We start from the raw sequence: 14,889 nt of genomic DNA, 5'->3' as shown, positions 1-14,889 counted from the left end.
TCAGCAAACCAAGGGGAACTTCTCGTTGTCTCATTTTTGTGTGATAAAATATAGCTGAGCAAGCCAGTGCCAAAGCAACATGCCTGCGTCTTCTTCCTCCCTCCGCACCAACTGCTCGCCTCCTCCCCAGTCCCCTTCAGTGTGACTGGTGAGGGGCAACTGGCCTGAACACAGAGGGTAGAAGCGGGGCTGAACACATGGGGTGGGGTGAGACTGGGGAAGCACTGGGGTGGTTTACACCAACCGAACCAGCCCTTCCCAAGGAAAGCTGTGCAAGGTGATGCCCAACACCATTACCACCACCCAGACTACACCAAGGCTACCAGTGCAAAGCCACTCACTGCTGCAGGTTGCTCCTGACCGGGGGGCTGACACTGCCTGCTGTGGTCAAGCCTGCCAGGTCTGCATGTGCCCAGAGATCCGCCCGCTAAGAGCGAAGGGCTCTTAGGGTGCAGCTTTGCTGCCCAGGACAGAAGCTCGAGTGCCTTTTCCCATGCCCATGGCAACATTCTCCCCAGGGGGCCCTGGGCAGACGGGGAGTGGGGGCAGTTGAGGGCAGGAGGCTGGTTGTGTCACAGAACGATCTTTTATTGAGTTCAGGAGGCCGAGAACTTTCTCAGCGTGATGACGACCAAGGCCACAAGCACAGACGTACCCAGGAGGGAGGCGATGACAATGGCTCCGATCGCTCCGGGCCCCAGCGAGCCTGCAGGGACAGAGAACAAGGTGGCATAAGGTCAGCAGAGCCGGTGGGTCCCAGGCAGGAAGGGCTATGGGGGTCACTCCCACACCCAGCATGTCCCCAGCCATTGAGCCACGCTCCTGCCCTGGAGCTCCCTGCAGCAGCCATGGTGGCCCTGCTCCCCTGTCCCCACGCAGCCGAGGGGTGGTCCTGTGCCCCAACTCCTGTGCCCTGGAGCCAGCCACTGCGTCCTTCGCCAGCTCCCCATGACAAGGACGGCTGCCACAAAGTGGGTCTTTGGCGCTCAGCTTCCCTATTGTCCTGGTTAACACCCGCACCAAGAGCTGCTTTGCTTGTTGCAGAACGGCATCTCCACAGGCGTTCGCTGGAGTTCAGGAGCCAGGAAAGGTGGCCACGCTCCCTGTTCAAAGAGCTTTAGACACGGTGTTGCCCTGGAGAGCCCTGCCTGGGTTCAAGGCACTCTCTGCAGGTGCCTCCTGGGACACGTCAGACCAGGGCAGGAAGAAAGGCCTCGGCAGCTGCTCTGGGGCTGGCAAGCACTCCGTGCCAGAGGCTTTTCGGCAGGGAAGATTCCCTGAGCAGGCGATACACACGCCCTTCTACCCCAGCAGCGGGGCTGGGAACAGGCCAACTCTGATGGCTCAGCCAACCTCTTGGGAGGTGACAGGCCCATAAATATCAAATCCACAGCAAGGGCATCCCAAGCCACTGTGGGAGCGACCCATGGGCAGCTCACCGCGCAGCCACATACCATTCCCGGTGTCCAGCCGGTGCAGGTGGGTGGTGTCCTCGGGCTCCAGCTCGGAGGTGTATGGGGGGAAGGCGGTGGCATCTGAGAGCCGGGCTGTGGTGGTGGCGGCATCGAAGGGGCCGGCTCCAGAGGGCAGCTCGGGCGGCTCGTTCCAGAGGGTGGGGACCGGGCCCTGCGGGTACTCTGCTGGGAGACAAGCACCCACGGTCACTCACAGGCACAGGTGGTCCCAGCCAGGCTGCTGGTGACAGCTGCAGCTCAGCAGGTCCCTGGGCTCCAGTCGCCTGCCCTGGTGTAGATGGAGGGTGACCTGAGGGCTGAGAAACCTGGTAGTGCAAAGTCCATCTCTGGGAGGGCACCACCGCTGCAGAACAACACCAAGAGCAGCTGAAGGCAACGTCCATGCCCTGGGATGGAACCACGCTGCCACAGGCTTCTGAGGCAACCTGGTGTACACACGGGATGACAGGGAGCTCCCCACAACCATGCGACCTCTGCCCGTGCATGAACATCTGCAGCCAGTTTGCTCGTGGATGCCCACGAGACTGGGCTGGGAGGGACCGTCACGTTCCTGCAACAGGCAGAGGCCACCTGCACCGGCCAAATTCACAGCGTCTCAGGGCCCTTCTGTCCTGCACCACCACCCCATGCAGCATAGGATGCCAGAGGCGCTGGCACTGTGCAGGACATGGCTCTCGCACATGGGAGCCCCAGAGCCCTGACTTCCCTCTGCCCCACCTCCGCGCCGTGCTGGGAAGACGAAAGCTGGGCTGGGCTCTGTTTGATGTTACCATTCACCTCCTGTTATTTCTTCCCCCTGCGGGGTCAGGGACCAAACCAGAGAGCCCTCCCTGTCTGCGTGTGGCTGAGCCGAGCGCTCCCTGTCAATGCCCGGCTTGTTCGGGTGGGCCCTGGCGGGAGTGGGAGACATTCCACAGCTCCCTGCTGAAACCACTGGGAATGTTGCACTGGGATGGGGAAAAAAAGGTGGGGGAGGAAAATGAACAGCATCCAAGGGCCCACCTGAACTGACACCATGGTTACCAGGGCTGGGCAAAAGGGTGTCAGAGGAGCCAGAGCCGGCAGCCTGGGTTCCCCAGGGCAAGGGACCCCACCTCTGGCATGGGTGTCTCAGTGTACCAGGGGCACTTGGAGACCTGGCCCAGGCTGTCCCTGGCCCAGCAAGAGAGGCGGCAGCAGCAGCACATCTTGGCAGCAACAGCCCCAGCCTGAAGCAGCTGGAGCCCTCTCCACCTCCCCGCAGGCAGCTGGCACTTCGTGGGAAGAGCGCGAGCTGAAGAATCAGCGCTTACAGGCTCCGCCACGCTTTGCTCTCCCATAGGAGCCCTGCGTTGGAAGGAACAGGAGGGCCACCACCACAACACTCACTGTTACTGCCTGTACAAACCCACTGCCGGGACTCGCCGCACGCCACAGGGCTCCCATCAAAGAGCAGCACCCACCGTCCCCGGAGCTGCTCAAGGCTGCCTGCAGGCTCAGAACACAACAGGTTCTAGACAAGTTTGGGAAACTCCTTTCTCGAGTCGTAAAAGCTACAGGGTTTTCAGCGAGGCAGCTGCCACGCTCCACTCTGGCCCAATGAGCAACAGAGACAAATGAGCCTCCGGTCTGCAGCCTATGCCAGTTCAGTTGGGCAGCAAGACCAGTGCACCCGGCTGGCTGACCCACCAGGGAGAAGCTGGGAGGAGAAGCCAATACAACGTCCTCGCACACTCGGTACATCTGTGGTCACTGCATCACAGGTGACATCCTGGGTCCCCAGTACAAGCGCCCAAGAGGTCTGTGCTCCATGAGGACTTCCCAGAAACACCTGAGCCCGTTGTAGGGTCCTTCCCAGCCTGTCCTGCAAAACCAATCCGCAGAGTTGGAGACTTACGTGCCATCCAGAGGATCTTCCAGAAAGTGCCATTTCCAGCAGACCTCTCTCCTACAAATCCTGTGGTTTAACTACCAGAGGACAGATGAGGAGGAAATACAGAATTTAGTGGGTAAAAGTAGTTAAAAAAACAGGGAAAGGAACCGAGCGGAGCTGGGGCTATTTAGTTAGCAATGGTGGCACCACAAAGCTGTTGGTTTAGGCACAGACCAAACACGTCACACTTGACGCCCCGGTTCCAGGCTGCTTTGGCAAGTGGAGAAACTCCCCACAGATGAGCTACGCTCCAGCTACAACCTTCCTGACTGTGTCAACACCACCAGGGCCAGCACCAACACTGCAGCCGCTCCCACCTGGCAAAGGAACACCACGCTGGGAGAATGTCATTGTTGCATTTCCCAAGAATGTTTTCTTCTGAGCCAAAAGAGCTGGGTGTACCCCTCGCATCCGACCTTGGGGGAAAGGTGTTCGCTCAGATGATCTATAACAGATGGATGAAACGTCCAGGGAGGCTGTAGGACCTGGACAGGGTCTTTCCAACTCCCCGTTCTCCAAAGAATGAGGAGGGAGCGCTACCCTTCCCCACCGTAGCGCAAAGGCTCTTTTTCTAACCAGACTCAGAAGTCCCAGAAAGTCTCTCCTGTCCCCAGTGCATCTAATTCCTGAAAAATTTATTGCAGCTCTCTAAGCAGGACACAGAGCTTATTTTTGATAACCAAGTAAAGAGGAAATGGTCTAATTTGTTTATGATCTCAGTGATTTTTTTAAGACCTGGATAGAGTCCTGGATGGCTTCTGGATATGTATTTTGTTAATTCTCCTCATCTGATGAAAACATGCTCTCAGTTCTCCCTCGCAGAAAGAGCAGAGTGTGCTAAACATGAGTTTTCTGTCCCCGAGTTCTTGCGGTTTTACCTCAACGGCGCTTGGACCAAGGGAAACACAACCCCTTTCAGTGGGGCGCAGCGCCTGGCTAACAGGGGTCGCCAGCTCAGAAGCAGCAGCAGTGTCGTGCATGTGCATGAAGTGCAATATCCGTGTCGCCATCAGGAGCCGGGGCTTACTGCTGGGCCTCCTCTTCGGGCCCTGCACCTCGACGCTGCCAGCGCAGACGCCGAGAGCCCTGCAGCAGGCACGCGGGGCGGCGGAGCACAAAGCCAAACACAAGCACCGTCCCCAGAGAAAGCTGCCAGCAGGCAGGTCTCTCCAGAGCAAACTGCTGCAGCCTGGGAGCGCGCCTCTGTGCAACCAGCACTTCTTTCTAAGACGTGCCTTTGATTCTCCCTCCTAAACTAACAGCTCATGTCCTCGCGTGCCTCCGTTCCCACCCGTTTGAGAAGCTGCACAACCACCCATCCAACTATCCCCACATATCCAGCTGGTTTCTTCAACAAGCAGTCACATCCACTCCCCTCCGCAGTACCCTGACAGTCCCAGCAAGTGCCGGCCACGCTGCTGCTGGCGGAGTGCAGCAGACCTCTAATGGAGCCGCATCAAACGCCACACTCCCATTCCAGTCCTCCGGTCAAAGCACGAAAGGCAAGGGGGAAGGACAGAGCTTGTGTAGGTGCCACAAACCACCACTGATAAAGTGTGCCCCATCCAAGTGAGACACAAGGCCTCTTCCAGTCACCTGTTGGGTACACTCTGGCTGGATGGGCTGTAAGCACAGGCATGGGACTCAATTCAGGAGATCAGTTCTCTGCTCTGCTGCTGACGTTTTGTGTGACCACCTCAAGTCCCTCTCCCTCCTGGGCTCAGTTTCTCTGTGCGTAAGCAGGAGCCCAGGACTCTAAAGATGATCTACAAGAGAAGCAGCACCAGAACAGCCAGGCCTGCCCACCTGCATGGTTAGTGTCGTCCTGACTGCAATAACGAGGGCACAGTGTGTGCACCCCAACAAATGCCTTCGAGTGACAGCTCCAGAGCTGGTTTTCCACTTGTGAAAACAACCCAAATGCATTGCAATCTGAAGTGATGAGGGTGCCATCGAGGCTTGGAAACCAAATATCAAGGGCAAGGTAGTGCATGGTAGTCCTCTTCACCCAAGAACTTTGTAGAAGTAAAGAACTACCAAGAAACACACTCAAAACACATCATCCATTGCAAGACCAGAAATTTAACATCTGGTTGAGAGCACCCTGCATTAGCTGTGCTGCAGGGACAGCAGGTGGAACCCCCCAAAAATGGGTCTAAAAGTATTTCAGTGTTTTGCAACAGGCCAGGTGGAGAACGGCACCTCTTCCTTCCCATAGGTTGACAGTACAAATTGCCTTATTTCAGGGAAATATCTATACTGCACTGCATATGCTCCCTCTCTCCAGCACAGGTTAGTTACAACTGAGGTCAGAGAGTACCAGAGTTACTATACTGTGAAGGAAATAGACCGTTTTCTGAACGATGGAGGGACCCACCAGGACTTCAGCGAGATTTAGAACAAATGACAGCAAAGGTGACTTGATGAAACCACGATTTCCATGCTCAGTGAGAAGGAGGTGAGGTGAGCTCCCCCAGTGACATGGTAGCTGGTGCCCCAGATACTCGGTGATTGAAAGACAGGACTGGAAAGGTCTCCACAAGTGATAGCTCTTGAGGAAGCCAATGAAATCTGAATGATCCTTCAAGACATCCCGAACAACCAGCCAGAACCTTCCCACAGGTAGACTGCAAGACCTCAAGGCAGGCAGATGTGGCCCTCTAACAGCTTCATCCCTGGAGATCGCTCACCAGTCACCAATACTCTTCCTCATACAAGCTGGTTTCAGCACCTCTCAGCCTGTCAACAGGAGATGAGAATGAGACCTTCCTCCTCCATTTCGTGACAAGTTTATGCTCACAGTGACAGAAATGAGTGCCTCAATAGGACACAGACGCCCATCGGCGGTCCTGGGAAAGAGGCAAGGGCACCCGCTGTAACCTGAGCACCGCACACAGCTTCTGCAGTCACAACAGTTCACGGGTCAACTTAATGGCATCCAACTCCACAGCTCACGCCCTTCTCAGAACCTGGGGGCTTTTATTCCTCACTACAGATTTCTGTGTCTTCGTATTACATCCATTACAGGGAGTGGGGGAAAGGTTATGGTCACCTGCTGCTTTCCAGAGGATGCTCTCCACTTCCAGTCCAGTAACCTTAGTACTGGGAGCTCATACTAATGTCAGTTATTTATGAGGAGCATTGGTGCTGAGCAAGTGTGAGTACAAAGACTTGCTGTAAGTGTGGATGGACCTGCTGGAACAACTGCATCTTTTAAAGAAAATTCATAGAATCAGGGAATGGTTTGGGTTGGAAGGGACCTTAAAGATCATCTAGTTCCAATCCCCCTGCCATGGGCAGGGACACTTTCCCCTAGATCAGGCTGCTCAAACAAATGTGCCTGACAAAGCCTATTTACTGCTTCTCACATTCTAGAACTCGAACTTTAAAAACTTCCCAATAATTTTCTACTCTCCTGCTGTTGAAAATGAAGACACAGGAGATGCTACAGGAAGATGTTCTTGGACAAGGTCTCCTGTACCTTCTCCTTTAGCCTAACAGAGACTATCTCCTGCTCTGCTGCTTTTTTTCCTCATACGTCTTCTGATGTGCTACGGCAGTATAAGGGATTTCCACATCGGCTCAAAACAGAGAAGTTCATGAGCCCACAGCAGAGTTTAGCTACAAAATATATACACGAAACGGAAGACAAGGCCTTGCAAAGGCTTTTTTACTAATTACCACTTCACTTGGAGCTCTGAATCCATTAAGTGGATTGAAGTTGGTTTTGCTGATGGGGGCTGGGGGGGGGGGCTGGAATTCAGCTCTTCACAGTCCTCCTGTGCTCTGGACCTCAGTGCCACCCGGGTTTGGAGACAGCAGAAGTGGAGGGAGTTTGGGCGTGCACAAAGTCCTTGAACTGGCTGTTTCTTGTTGCGCCTCGGTGACGTGGGCAAAGTGGGTTAAAGACTCGGTTGTTTCCCCATCTTTGGCAAACGAGATATTGGAAAGAGCTGAGTAACTCAAGAGAAGAAATTCAGATTTTTCCCAGTCGCAGAGCCCTGACCAAACCATCCAGGAAACCCAACTGGCTGGGCAAGAAGCCAGATGAAGGTACGCAACCCACCAGCACCCCAAAAGCGCTCTGACTGCTACACCCAGACAGGAACCTCAGCTGCCAGTGAGATCCTTCATGTCCTGCTGAACTCCTGAGCCCTTACCCAAGGGTTTTGGTACTAGGTAGCTCTGAGTCACCGCCGTGATGAAATTAAATCCAAAAAGGAAGGAAAGACTCATTCCGGACCTGGGGTCTGCACAGCTGGCATCAGCTGCAGCCCTCTCCACAGCAGATCCCTCTCCTGCTCACCCCGGAGGGCTTTGCTGCAGAAAGTACGAGGTGCTGACACCGGAGGCCAGGGGCTGGGTGAACTCCGAGGCCAGCAATGGGCTGTCCAGCTCCAGGTAGCCACAGCGGGCTCAGGGCCAGCGCAGGGATGAAAAGAGGCCTTCAGAGCAGCACAAAGGGCAGCCTGTGATGTGCGAGCGCCCGGAGCGCGGAGCTGCGGTTCTGATGAATGTTAAATAAACTTGTTTACAGAAAGTCAGGGCTGCACGCGTGTGCGCAGGGACCAGAGGGCTGTCTGTGTGCCCGTCCCCTTCTTTGTCTGCACAAGGCAGGAAATTTCCTTTTCTAAGGGGGTGAAAAGCAGAAAAAAATTCCACTGAGCGGTGAAAGCCCCTGTACTGGGGGGAGGTACCTCTCCAACTCCTAATGCAGCAGAAAAATCACTCTGCTCCTGGGATGGCTTACCATACAGGCTGGTTTCCTCATGTCCCAGAGAAGAACAAACTCAAGAGGGCCTCAAACCGCTCCAAGGTGACAGAGAGAAGGCCAGGGGTCTGGTCTGCACCGCAGGATCAGAGCGTTGCACTCATCGGTACAAAGCTCTTGGAAAGCTACTGGCCTCACCGCGCAAGCGTGGCTCACCCAGTAAAGCAATCGAGTGGATGTGGGGTATTTCACGGGAGCAGCGTGTCACAGGGAGGCAGCGACAGTTTGGTACAAACCACGGCTGCATCACCGAGGAAGTCCATGGGAGAGCTGGCAAGGCAGGAGACGGAGTAAATACACACCGAATACTGGAAATTTAAGATAGCGTAAAAGAAATCCTAGCTCAGAGAGGAAAGTGATCAAATTTTCACTGGAAATTAATCAATTTCTGCAGAGTGAAATACTGTTAACAGTTAAGAAAAAAACTTACCTGTTTTTGGGGAAGACCACTGCAGCTGGGAGCATGAGCAAGCTACAAACTGAAACTGTGCTTAAGCGATTAACATTCCACTACAGGAAAAAAAAAAATAAAGCTCAGGATTTGAGAAGGAAAACATCCACTTTTTAGTGCTTGTTTCTTAGTTATTTTAAAGGTTTCCCAGTGAGGTGTCCTACAGGGGGAGGATTTGTGGGGGAAATACCAGCTACGGTAGTTCTGTTCTTGCACCCGCAGATGTTCCAGCTAGGCACAGTGATAAGTTTCCCTACCTGTATGAATGTTCCTTTAAAAAGAAATAATTTCATCTGCTGGATAGCTGGCTGGGATCACCCTGCTAGGCAAGATGCTCAGAACGAACTGGGAGGGAACTGGAATCCAGCCTTGCTCCAGGTCTTGGAAAACAGGACAAGAATTTAGGAAAACAAGCGCTGTGCTCTCGCCTGTTACCTTGGCCTGAGCCATCGCTTCACCCTCACCTGCTCTTAGAGAGGCTTCAAGAGAGGCAGTTCCCCACCGGAGTTCCCACCCGTACGCTCAGAGCCCATCACGAGTCGCTCTGGAAGCCAGTTTTCCATTTGTGAAAGCCCAGTAAAAGCCAGCCCTCGAAGCCGACTGTGCCCTCGGTTCCCCTTAGCCAGCATGGCTGTGCTGAAGGTGGGAAAGGTGGAAGGTGGGAAATTTCAGCAGGTAAGGCTGAAATTACCAACATCTCCTTAAACCACAGTGCCTCACAGAACAGGTGTCTCTCACTGACCGTTCCCATCACCTCCCTGAACCCGGGATGCACGCTCCAGCCCTTCACCAAGCCAACCGACGCGTTCACAGCGGCTGTGAGGTGCTCTGCTGCAGCAGAAGGCACAGAAGGAACCAGAAATGGGCACACATGCTTTAGCCAGAGAAAAACATTCCATGATTGTAACTTCTTCCCACTGTTACAAGCTGACGGGGAACCTGTCCCATCAACTGCCAAGAGCCCCTCGTCCACTGGCGACCGGCCTGCCTACTGACCAACTGCCACCAACGCTCACGGCGCTGCTGCTGCTCTTCAGCTAAGGAAAAATCATGAAGGATTTTCTGTTTTCCTCAACAAACATGGTCTCAGGATGGGGAATATATTCCTACTCACCACCGATCCGCTGATTCCAAAGCTAGTTTCCATTACTCAATTATAACTCAGTAAATACTTATGGATATTTTTAGGAGAGGAAGAGAAGGTGTGCAAGGAGAGGAACGAGAAAGAGGCAAGCCAGTAAAAGACCTCCCGTGCTTCTGGGCTTTAAATGCAAACAAAGCTCCTTACCTGCCAGCACAGCAGGGACCAGGATGCCGCACAGCGTTAGCAGGACCAGGCGAAGGACTCTGTGGTAGGGCATGGCTTCCCTCAGGAAAAGCGGCAGCAGGAATTCTTAAAACTCTTCAAAGTATGAAACAACTCGGAAATTTCACTGGTATAATAAAAACTTTGTCCAGTCAGGTTGAAAAAAAAACCAACCAACTTTCCTTCACAACAGCCAGTGGATAGAGAGAGTGCAAAGCCCAGCAGAGACTCTCCCTCTCCGCCTTCTAGAGCGCACCTCCTCCCGAAGGCAGCTCCACCCTCCGAAACGAGTGCCTACAGCCCCACAGGCAGCCCGGCCGTTACGCATCCGTCACCCTGCCAGGCCAGCACACACGAGCAGTTGTTGGCGAGCCCTTCCCAGAGGACACGGGGATGCTCCTAGAATGCCTTCCCTCCCTGGCCGGCCATCCCACCACACGGGAAATAACAGAGGAGCTGTTGGGGCAGCTAACCCTGAAACCAAGCAGACCGCTTGAGGGCTTAGCTCTCTCCTGGGCGTGCAGGGCAGCGGTGGTCTTTCCAGGGTGGGCACAGCAAAGAACAAGGGCCTCAATCTTTTGAGGCTAAAATGCTCTGAAACAGAGCCAGAGCAGCTCCGTGGCATCCTTGTTTTCTGGGTGTAACACTTACGGAGGTGGACTAGGAGCCGCCTGTGGTCTCCGCTGGCAGAACTGCCCGTTAAAACCTGGTAAGAGCCTTCCAGGAGAGCCTCCTTCGCCAGGCGAGGCCGGCATCCTCCTCGGATGCGAGCTGCACAGACACTGCCTCCTCCTGCAACCCTCTGCCACTCCGTCCCTCCCCTCTGAGCGCGCTCCTGACAAGTTCACAGCCGAGAAAACTGAGGTTTGTTTCAAATCACGTTTGCACCCATGGAGACTTGGGAACGGATGAAGTGTACAGAAAGGGCAACAGAAGGATTTCGTTGGGATTTTTTTCAAGTTGATACGAGGATGAAATACTTCACGGTTTCTGTTCAGAAAAAGACATAATGAAGCACATAACCGTCCCCAGTGTCAGTTCTTTGTGGTCTGAAAATGGGACACAAGTAGTTTTGTCTTAAAGTCCAGTTTCAGATTTTTCTGCTAAGGGATCTCTCTGCCTTTTGGCACTGACAGGCAGCCAGGTACAGTTCAGGTGTCCCTGTAAGCCATTCCGCTCGCTGCGGTTCTTTGCCAAGGCACCTGGCTGCCAGAGGAAGCAGGAAGAAGAGAGAAGACCAAGCACCGTCCCTGCCGCGAAACAAAAAGTTCCGAAGCAACCTGGTGAAACGTGCTTGAAAAAACCCTCAGACATCTCTAGTGTCAAATTCAACATCAGCTTTCAAACTCGGATCAAAGCCCCGTTAGCTTTCCAGGCTCAAGTTTGTTCAAAAAGGATCTGGAAGCGCATAAATACACACTCAGCAGTAGGCACGAAGCCGCAGCTCCTGTCTTGCCCATCCCTCCTGACCCAAGTGACCTCTGCTATAGAAGGAGGCCTTGCTCGTCACAGAAGGTAACAGGGTGGGCAGTCACCTCGGCACACAATCTGAACATGCCACCGTCTTACCCTTGTACTGAATACAGAAGCCAGAATACTAAAATACTAAGAGCAAGATCTTCCCCACTGGTCCATTATCTACAAGTTCTCAGAAGCCCAGCAAGGTCCTCGGGGTCTGACAAATTATTGCACGTTTTCCCTGCTTGCATTTCCGCATTTTCATTTGGCAGCTGGTGAACTGTTCCCTTCCGGCTCGCCAGCTGGGCTGGAAACTCACAGGCTTTTGCTTCTTTTTACACAGTATAGAGAAGTTCAAAATTAGCTTGTAGAAATTAGATCACACCATTAAAAACCAGAAAGTACTTATGAACCAGATACCTTTCACACTAAAAATAAATAAATAAGGATGTTAAAAGTTAAATTATCAGCCTAAACATGTACTCTTCTCTCCAAGACATCAGCTAAACATAACGCAAAGCTACTGTAGAAGTTAGTTCTTTACTGACTTCATGTTCTTTGTGACCCCGTGAATGGAAAAAAGACCTTTACCATCAACTTTTACTGGGATTTTCCACACGAAAACAAGTAGCAAGTAGAAAAAAAGAAAAATTAAGATTTTTGTCTAAAAAAAGGAAGCCTACAAGGTGTCCATGTGGACTTTACACTGAGGTGAGAAATAAAACCTCTCATTTAAGGAAGGGAACTGGAGCGGGTGGGGTGGTTACCGACTGGCAAAGAAAGGCTCCATGGCCGAGTGTCTGGAGTAACAGAAAACCAGCCGTGGCTCCATCTCTCCTGCATAAACACCACGAGCGTGAATGCACGTGTTTCTGTGCAGAGAGCAGGGGGGAAATTAAAGCTTTCTTGTCAGAATTTTCCAATCCCAACTTACTGGTGTTTATTTGCACTCTAAAATTATCAAGTAGGAAAAAAACCCACCAGTATTCCTCACCAGGGAAGAAATAAAGCAGCAGTTGTTGATCCACATCCCGTGTATTTGCTTGTTGTTTCTTGATGAAAACTGATGCGAGTCAAGTTTGGGGTCAGTTTTAGCACCAGGGGTTATCTCAAAACTCAGCTTCGACAAAAGCAAGCAGAAAGTTTTCTCTCAGATATAATACAACCAGGTTTTATTTAAGTTCTCTCTTATTCCCCCCCGACACTGGCAAAAGTTCAGAGGGAGTTTAAAGTTTTGTAAACATTTTAACTACCCCTCTTCCCCCTTTTATGAATTTACAAAGCAAAGGAGACAGGGAGACCAGATTTGCAACAGTTCCAAGTCTCTCCATGCTATTGGATCCAAAAACTATATACAAGTCTGCAGCAGTCTCTGTATAGTTACTGTACATGTTTGGGGGCAGGGGGAAGAGAGAGGAGGAAGAGGAGGAGGGGGGAAGGTGACCCCAAAAAATGAATAAACCAAACGAAATAAAATCCAAAGCCAAACTGCTCTTGAGCAACTCGAACTGTTTTCTTTAGGCAGTGATGACAGAAAGACAGACACCTTTATACAACTCCACCAAAACTGTAGCGTATCTCCCTCGGCAGGTTATAACCCTCTGGGAACGGGAGACGGGACCAGGGGGTTGAAACTAAGTGCATTTGGCAGTTTTCCTTTTCTTTCCTTCGCGGTGTGTGCACGTGGGCAGGTGGAGAAGGGAAGGTGGTGTTAATCTTTCGGTGAGAGAGGAAGGTTATGATTCCACAAATACTTAAACATTATGGATCCCAGTGAAGGTGTGTGAAGTAGTTTAAGGTGTAGAAGATAAGCAGGGCCGTCATTGCACATAGCTTCGCCCTCCACAGTCTCTCTTCGTGACAAAAGGGCATCTCTGCTCGTTAACCTAAGCACTGCTTGAAATGACAACTAGCTAAGACTGCTGGGGTATATATCTGAAAGCCAGTGTTCACCCTCACCAAAGATCCGCACGGTAGAGACCCTACTGTCTCTTAAACGAGACAAATTTGCAGGAAAAGAGCTCAAAGTAAACTGGTCCTAACCCTCCGAAGGTAGCATTTAAGGGGTAAATTCAACCTGAAAGAAGAGATGCCACCCCGCTTTTTTCCCAGAGTAGAAGTCCCCACTTGTCCGGGAAGGCTGGAGTATGCCGACGGGGAACTCCACCAGCTTCAGCATCACCACCTAATGAAGACAGACTCGAGCTTTCCCTCCAAAAACAATGTGCTGAGAAGGGCTGGCAGGGGGTGTGCAACTTCAAACCAACCCAAGCAAAACTGCGCCCGCCACCGCCCCTCTCCTGCTGTTGCCAGTTCTAACGTTAGCTTATGAATGCAACTCCTGGCTTGGGAGAGCACCTCTTGCCCTGATGGAGCGCGGAAGTCAGTATCTGTGTGGCATTTTGGTTTTGACCAACATCTGTTAACCACAAACTCTCTCTCTCCATGACTGCACGTGTTGGATGTGGAAAGAGTAACCAGGAGAGGGAAGCAATGGTTTGCAGAATCCCAATTGATATTTTTTTTTTTTTTCCAGGTATGTCAGCAGAAGAAATCACAGCACAGTGAAAGCTTGCTGCCCGAATCAGCCTCCTTGCGAACGAATCCTGTCTCCCACCCTCCCAGGACTCCGAATAAAGTCCGCTCGACTCTAGGCTGACAGCAGGAACAACGTCTGTGCAGTCCTGGGCAGAAAGGGTTTGCTGGGGCCAGAGGAAGCAGCCTGAGATGATTGATTCTGTGATTCACTGCGAGGCGAAGAAGAACGCATGGTGGAGAGCACTGTGTCCAAAACGGAGAATCCATGGTTAACAGACGCAGGAAAAGCCAGTTGATTTGCACATGCTCAGTAGTCTTCCAAAGTCTCTATTTCTCCCATATTGAGCCGCTCTGATGAGGCGTTCACTGAAAACCCTGTAAGCCAAAGGAGTTGTGTTAAAATCTGGATGCAGGATATTGTATTTGATGCAGTGGCATATTTAAGATAAAGTGAAGAAAACATAAATTAAAACCTGGGAGGAAAATCAGGCAGGCTAGAGATATAATCACCCAAGCTGGTTTTATTTCCTTAATAAATCAAAGATAATTGTGTACTTAGGTAAGTATCGCTTGGTCTTTAAAAACAGATCAGAAGCAGCCTGGTTTCAACGTTCATTTACAGGATGTCACCTGCAGAGACAGTACGAGACACAGCTAGGCACCGTGCCGACGCGCCTCAGTGACCTCTTGGAAGGGAGCACACCCCAGTCACAACCAGTACTCGGAAGCGCCTGTCAGCGCTGTACTTACATCATCCAAGGCACAGAAACATATGTTTTGTGAACTCAGGATCCAAGGGTGGAATCATGCTCAGCGCTTCTACCCCTTACTTCAAAGTCTATGTACACATACCCATGAAATCTAGTGGCGATTCCCTGTATTTCCATGCTTTTTTTTTTTTTTTTTTTTTTTTACAGTCTTCTATCTCAGGAGTACAACATGCAAATGTACAGAATTGTGTAGGGCTATGCAGATGGC

The 14,889-nt window shown here is 52.0% G+C and overlaps 2 protein-coding genes across 3 annotated transcripts in view; both read right to left on the bottom strand.

Annotated features, from left to right (window-relative positions):
* Positions 1 to 596: 596 nt before the first annotated feature.
* SNORC (secondary ossification center associated regulator of chondrocyte maturation) lies at positions 597 to 9,970 on the bottom strand. Its single transcript, XM_009987192.2, has 3 exons — positions 9,898 to 9,970; positions 1,455 to 1,640; positions 597 to 706 (listed from the first exon to the last, which is right to left on the bottom strand). The coding sequence occupies exons 1-3, from the start codon at positions 9,968 to 9,970 to the stop codon at positions 597 to 599; spliced, it is 369 nt and encodes a 122-aa protein (XP_009985494.2).
* A 2,225-nt stretch (positions 9,971 to 12,195) lies between these two features.
* Positions 12,196 to 14,889, bottom strand: part of GIGYF2 (GRB10 interacting GYF protein 2) — a 76,769-nt gene continuing 74,075 nt past the window's right edge. For both annotated transcript variants that reach the window (XM_086618472.1, XM_086618473.1), the window contains one exon: positions 12,196 to 14,286. In XM_086618472.1, the coding sequence (XP_086474598.1) occupies positions 14,219 to 14,286 (68 nt within the window). In that variant the 3' untranslated portion in view covers positions 12,196 to 14,218. The remainder of the gene's footprint in view (positions 14,287 to 14,889) is intronic.

The sequence above is a fragment of the Tauraco erythrolophus genome, chromosome 11 (genome assembly GCF_009769465.1).
Source record: "Tauraco erythrolophus isolate bTauEry1 chromosome 11, bTauEry1.pri, whole genome shotgun sequence".
Taxonomy (NCBI): Eukaryota; Metazoa; Chordata; class Aves; order Musophagiformes; family Musophagidae; genus Tauraco; species Tauraco erythrolophus.
This window is presented reverse-complemented; position numbering and strand designations above follow the sequence as displayed.

Coding starts and splice junctions, on each gene's coding strand:
- SNORC (XM_009987192.2), bottom strand. CDS start 9,970: ATGCCCTACCACAGAGTCCTTCGCCTGGTCCTGCTAACGCTGTGCGGC. Junction 1,641..9,897: donor GGTCCCTGCTGTGCTGGCAG/GTAAGGAGCTTT, acceptor CTTGTCTCCCAG/CAGAGTACCCGCAGGGCCCG. Junction 707..1,454: donor CCGGCTGGACACCGGGAATG/GTATGTGGCTGC, acceptor CTGTCCCTGCAG/GCTCGCTGGGGCCCGGAGCG.